The sequence below is a fragment of the Vitis riparia genome, unplaced genomic scaffold, assembly GCF_004353265.1.
Source record: "Vitis riparia cultivar Riparia Gloire de Montpellier isolate 1030 unplaced genomic scaffold, EGFV_Vit.rip_1.0 scaffold781_pilon_pilon, whole genome shotgun sequence".
NCBI lineage: Eukaryota > Viridiplantae > Streptophyta > Magnoliopsida > Vitales > Vitaceae > Vitis > Vitis riparia.
The window spans coordinates 33007-39597 of NW_023269779.1; the positions used below are offsets into that span (position 1 = coordinate 33007).

General features: G+C 31.9%; 1 protein-coding gene across 1 annotated transcript; it reads left to right on the forward strand.

Annotated features, from left to right (window-relative positions):
- Positions 1-2846: 2846 nt before the first annotated feature.
- On the forward strand, positions 2847-5976 carry LOC117910568 (expansin-B15-like). The gene is made up of 4 exons (XM_034824671.1): positions 2847-3091; positions 3191-3303; positions 5171-5370; positions 5461-5976. Exons 1-4 carry the CDS (start codon positions 2899-2901, stop codon positions 5792-5794), a joined length of 840 nt encoding a protein of 279 aa, XP_034680562.1. The 5' UTR covers positions 2847-2898; the 3' UTR covers positions 5795-5976.
- Positions 5977-6591: the final 615 nt, after the last annotated feature.

Here is a 6591-nt window from a genome sequence, read left to right on the forward strand (position 1 = left end):
AAATATCATTTTTTGAGCACCTAGATCTAAGGTTTAAATATTTAAATGTTGTTATTGCATAAATCTATAGATCATTAGGATAGAGGAATCCTGATATTCAAACACAGAGGTATCTCCCTACTAGATTTTCCTATGTTAGAGGCTTGAGACATAACTTTTCCACTTTTATGATTCTTATTCTCATAGATAGTACCAAAATATAGAAGACAAAGAATCCAAAGTATGGAAGACAAAGAATCCCCTTAAAAATTTCTATGTTTTTCCCTTCTCATCCTTTGTTAATAACCAAAACTTTTCTATTCATCATTTTTCTTTTAAGGCCATGATTTGTATGGGATGATTCCACAATGGAAGTATGCTTAAGTAACCAAGTTGTGGCTAACAACAAATAAGGCAGCATGTTGTCATTAATTAATCACTCCATTCAGACCAAGTGCTAATCAACCCGATCGGATAGTGCAATAAATCAACTCGAAAATGAGTCAAACTGCATAAAATATGTGACATGTTTGGAACCCTAATACAATTTACATTTGATACTACTTATCCTAAAAGGTAAAACAAAAATCTTCCATAATATATACAAATTGATTAATTAGTAGAAGAGGGAATTGTCTCATGGCATCAAGCCATCCACTTGGTCTTTTGGGAATGACAATGACTAATAAGATAATTTTTTTTTTTTTTTGGTAAAATATCCCATGATAAAACAAGAGCCATTACATAAAAATGATGAATAAACAGAGCATGGTGCAGTAAGACTAGAAAGGGAAAGATATGGTGGGTGAGATCTCCTTCTCAAAGGGATTTTTTAATCAAGTTTTAGATGAATAAATCCAACACTTAATCAGCATTAAATTTAATGTCCAACCAAATCATCAATGTATTATCACATCCATCTGCTTCATGGCCTAATAAAGTTTTGAAACAGTGAACCCCCGATCCAACACCAGCCGTTCGATGCATCATAAAAATCTCGGAGGGGATAAGTAACAACCAACAACCACCATCAACGGCAGAATCCAAGGAAATTTTTGTTTAGCAAAAATTTGTAATAAGAAGATCGACTGGGCTCCACTTCAACCGACAGATCTTTGAATCTTATGCGAGTGTGATTGAGTGACTTTTTGAAGGCCATATGGAAATAATCAAGTCAAGAAACAGCCATTGATTGCATCATTTTGGTCGGCTTGGCTATGTATTTATTGAGCTTTTGTTTTGGCTATTAATATAAGGGAGAGATCGACTTTAGAAAGATAAGCCATGAGTTAAAATTCATCTTTGTTGTGATCTGAATGGATGAATTCGTGGGGGAATGAAACTTGAAGGATAAATTTGGGATTCCACTGTATTTTTCATTCTTATTTTGGCTGAAACAGTAGAAGGGAAATTTAGACAATTAGGCTATGTTTGGTTCCCGGAAAATTTGAGGGAAAATGCGAGGGAAAGAAAATACAAAGGAAAAGTGGAAAGAAAGAAAAAGTGAAGGAAAATAAAAAAATAAATTAAAAGTTGATCAATTATTTTTTTTGTTACTTCAAACTCATTTTATTTATTTTAACTCATCAATATAAAGATTAAATAATTTAAAAATACATAAGTTTTTAATTAGTTTTAATTATATTTTATTTTCTTTGATATTTTTCATAGGACAACCAAACATGAGAAAATCATTTTCCTTAACATTTTTTTTCTTTCCTTTGTACTTTCCGGGAACCAAACATAGCCTTAGTGAAAATCTTCATCCTATTGAGGGTGAACACCTGCAACTTGGTTATTTCATTCATGTTTTGACTAAAAAAAAAAAAAATTATTACCTCCCAAAGAAATTGAGTATGTTCAGACTCTATGTATAATAGAAAATAAATAAATAAAATTAAAGGTTAATTTCATTGAGACCCCGTGATTTGAGAGGTGTCTTATTGGTTTCAAATTTTGTCGATTAGAGCTCTTATAAATTTATTTTGTTCATCAAATTTATTTTTTTAAAAGAATTTAAGTTAACATATTTTAAATAGGAGTGCTTAATGTTAACTCTTTAAACACTAAATTTTATTCTTTAAAAAATAAATTTTAAATATAAAATATAATTTATAAAGGTGTTAATCGATGAAATTTGAAATCTGCAATGGTTTAATGTATTAATAGTAAACCTTAGGGTATTAATGAAATTAACCCATAAAATTAAATATGACAGACCAAAAAATGGGTATCGACAAGGAGACGTTTCCAACAAGGAGGGCTTTCAATGTCTGTCCTATACCATTAGAATATATAACATGAATTTGATAATTAAAAATATAAAGTAGGTAAAAAATTTCAAAGAAAAGAGAATTTCAAAATGTTAGGTAGAATGACCTTGTTTACGGCATGGCTTCTCAGCCGTGTGTTGCATGGGCCATTTTAATATGATACATATGGGTTATACCAGAAAAAGTCAGAATTTCTTTAAATACCCCTACAAAATAATCTTAGACAGCATCTTTTCCAGTATATTTTAATGAAGAAATCTGGGGGTTATTATGTTTGTTCTATACGAAAATGATGAGATAGCATAATGCCAACACTTAAAAGTCAGTTGATCACCAATTAAGACAACCGACAAGCTAGTTCAGTAATTTAAGAATGATAGCTAGGGATTTAACTCTGCATGCATCAGTCACCAATATGAATTAAACTGAATTACTACCAACCTGAAAAATCATGTTAATCACTAATCCCAGCCCAAGAGTTAAGCTAGGTGATTGCAATATAATTAAACTAAGTGGACTGATAGCTACAAACCACATGCTTTTCCTCTATAAATACTTGTAAATTCATACCAGCAATCACAAGCTAAGCAGCCAAGAGCAGTTCACTAGGGTTTGGTAAAGCAGTGAGTGAGAGAGGAGTGTAGCCATGGCTAGGGCTCTTGATCATCTGTCTCTCTTTTCTTCTGTACTCTCCTTTTCATTTTTGCTAGCTTTCCTTTGCTGTTTTGAGACTTGCCATAGCTTCAAACCCAAGTATTTTAACTTGTCGAGGGCAGGAACTCACTGGGCATCTGCAGGTGCCACTTGGTATGGCAGTCCTGAAGGAGCTGGAAGTGATGGTATTCTCCATTTAATTTCTTTTCTTTGCTTGTTAATTTTTTAGAAGAGCCTTTTGCAGTACTGTTTAATGATGAAATATATATCTACAATGGGTGCAGGAGGATCCTGTGGATATGGAAATGCAGTGTCACAGCCTCCTTTCTCTTCAATGATTACTGGAATAGGCCCATCTCTCTACAAATCAGGCAAGGAATGTGGAGCCTGTTACCAGGTATAACATTACTTCCAACTAAGATACAAATACCTGAGCTACAACTAAAGTTGCACCCCTTTGCCTGCCTGATTAAAAACTGAAAAAGTGTTACATATAGCATGTAAATATTAATTGGAGTTAAGTACTTGTTGGTCTGTTTAAATTAAAGAAGCTTTCCATGATATGTTAATGGAGCTATATAAAATTCTTGTTAACAGCCGATGGAAGGGCCATTGGGCTAAGCTCAAACTCTCATTTGGAGAACTATTTTTGACATTGCCTTACCTCATGGATTCGGTGGCTAGTGGTTCAAGGAATTCTCATCTGAGAAAGGTTATATACTGAGAAACACATTCAGAACCATTTCTTAACATTTTGCCCCACTTGTTGATTCATACGTAAACATGGGGACCATATATATGGAATGGGCTTGATTGCTTTGCATGTCTTATTGGACCTCTCTTTTTCTTTGTTGTTATATCATAATGGAGCACCACTAGCAATCCGACCCCACTCCTTGAAAATCTATGGGAGATTGCTCCTATATATCTTCCTTTTAGGTACCCTTCATCGAGCTTTAAAATTCTCTCAAAATTTTTCAAGTGTATATCACATTGAAGTCATGAGAGGTTGGTGAAACAAATTAAATGAATTTATGGATGAGGCTTAGTATTTTATGTAACGTGATGATGAAACTATACATCTCATTCATAATTTGAAGAATTTAACACAAATATAATTGAAGAATCAAATGAATAAGTGAGACTCATAATAAATAATGAGATTTTTTGGACTTCTTTTTTCCTTCCGAAGTAAGGTGACTTTGATGCATTGCTTAAGGTAAATTAGTGATCCAAGACTTAATTAAAGTAAGTCAAAACTCAATGGTTTCCAATTGCAAATAATAACAAGAAACAAATGTCAGTTTGAAAACTGTTTTTTAAAATAGTTTTCTATTTTTTAGAACAAAAAACACAAAAGACACATTTGACAAACAAAAACAATTGTCTATTTTTGTTCTTAAAAACAGAAAATATAATATTTTTAAAGAATATCTTTTAATTGTTTTATTTTGTTTTCATTTGTTTTCTGAGAGTTATTTTAAGAAATAATTATACAAACATGTATAATTATTAAAAATAAAATACTAGATATAAAAATTATTTTTAAAACATATTTAAAAATAGGTTAAAAATATTTTAGATTTTCAAACAAACTTTTTTTTTACAAAATTAAAGAATAGTTTTCAAAAATTGTTCTCAAAACTATTTTAAAGAGTTGTTTTCGAAAATAGTTATCAAAAATGCTCAAAAAAATTTTAAGACTATTTGAACACTTTTCTTGAAGTTTGTTTTTTAAGTCAAAAGATGCATTTGATTAACTTATGACCCAAAATAGCTTTAGAATTTTTTTTATATAAAAAGTAGACTATTTTCTAGAATAAATTTTAGATATTTTCAATTGTTTTTTTTTTCTTTTTTCTTTTTTTTATAGTATTTTGAGCAACAATTAATGGATAATATGGAGAATACATTAAAAACTTTTATACTATACATAATTGCTTAGTAATTTCATTTAGAATAAGCTTAGAAAACTATTTCCATGCATGTTTAAGTTCTCAAATAGAGTTTTGTTTTTGAAAATAATTGAGAAGTACTATTTTAAAAAAACGTTATCAAACAAACCCCAATATACTATTACATCAATATGCTCAGGAAAAGCAACAATAAAAAATGTAATTCGAATTTGTTATTCAAATAGTTTATGCAATCATTATTGACTTTATCAAACAGCAATGAAATACAATATTAGTTGATAAGATAGAAAACTTTTCATGCTTAGATCATCTTCATATATTATAAAGATCACCGCCCACTGTTGTTAGGTGAAATGCACCAAACGTATGCATCCATCCTGTTCTGGCCGTCCTGTGAGAGTGGTCATAACAGACTTCTGCCCCGGAGGTCCCTGTGCCTCCCAATCTGCACACTTTGACCTCAGTGGCACGGCATTTGGCGCCATGGCAATCCCCGGTCAAGAAGAAAAACTTCGCAATGCCGGAGTCTTGGAAATTCGATACGCACGGTATAATGAAAAATTCGACATTTTTTAAGAGCCAAAATACTAATAACACATTCCTCTTAATTCCCTAACATTTTGTTTTTCTGTCCATAGAGTTGCTTGTGATTATTCAGGAAAAACCATAGCATTCCAAGTAGACCTAGGCGCAAACCCTAACTCCTTCTCTGTGCTGGTTGAGTTTGAAGAGGGGGATGGAGACCTTGCTGGTGTTGCCCTAAAGGAGACCTTAAAGGGTTCGGGAAAATGGCGAGCCATGCAACAATCATGGGGAGCTGTTTGGAAGCTGGATGCTGGCTATGAATTAAAACCTCCTTTCTCAATTCAGTTGACATCACAGTACTCAGGACAAACCCTAGTAGCAAAAAATGTAATCCCAGATGGGTGGAAGCCTGGTTCGACATATAGATCCTTGGTCAACTACCTTTGAGCCCTGGCTCAAGCTTCATGTGATGCACAGCTTGTTTTACCAATAAGTGTGTTGTACAATGATATATGCTTTACTGGTGATTGTTTAGGTTTTCAAGTGACTAGCAAATGTATACTACAATGTAATTATTAGGTTTTCTTTTCTCATGGAATGAATAATGGGCTTTCCTTAGATTTTATAAACAATGTCTTCTAAAATTGGGGGATTTTCTACTTTATTTTCATCACTTAAACTAATATCCATCCCTTCTCTGAAAGTGGTTAGGCCAAATTATCTTATCTTTAAAGTTGGTTTGGGAGCGAATTTAAAAAGAAAAATGAAAAGCCTTCCTTAATATTTGGAAGCACTTTCTATATTTACAAGTAACATCATCCCTTACTATATTTAGAAAAGTAAAAAAGAAAACAGGTGAAAGGATAACCAAGAAACAATTTTCAATCTCCTATGGAATCTTTTACCTCTCCATGATATATCAGTCATGGCTCAAGAATATGGGAAAAATGAGGTCACATTAAAGTGATTATGCATCTAGAGAAAGAAAAATTTTATGAGATATTGAGATGTGCATTCACATGTTAATCAAACAAAATATATTACTCAAAACATTGAGATAATAAAATATATAATGTAAGAAAGGAGGAAACAAAATAAATACAACTTAAACACTAACTTAAAGCACTACTAGAATACTAACTTGTGACATTTATGAAAGATATGCAATTAAAAATTCAATTTACCATGAAGAATAGGCCACCTATGATGGCATCTTTGCTTTTGTGACCTACAAAATTAGTTTG

Coding starts and splice junctions, on each gene's coding strand:
- LOC117910568 (XM_034824671.1), top strand. CDS start 2,899: ATGGCTAGGGCTCTTGATCATCTGTCTCTCTTTTCTTCTGTACTCTCC. Junction 3,304..5,170: donor AATGTGGAGCCTGTTACCAG/GTATAACATTAC, acceptor CACTGTTGTTAG/GTGAAATGCACCAAACGTAT. Junction 5,371..5,460: donor TTGGAAATTCGATACGCACG/GTATAATGAAAA, acceptor TTCTGTCCATAG/AGTTGCTTGTGATTATTCAG.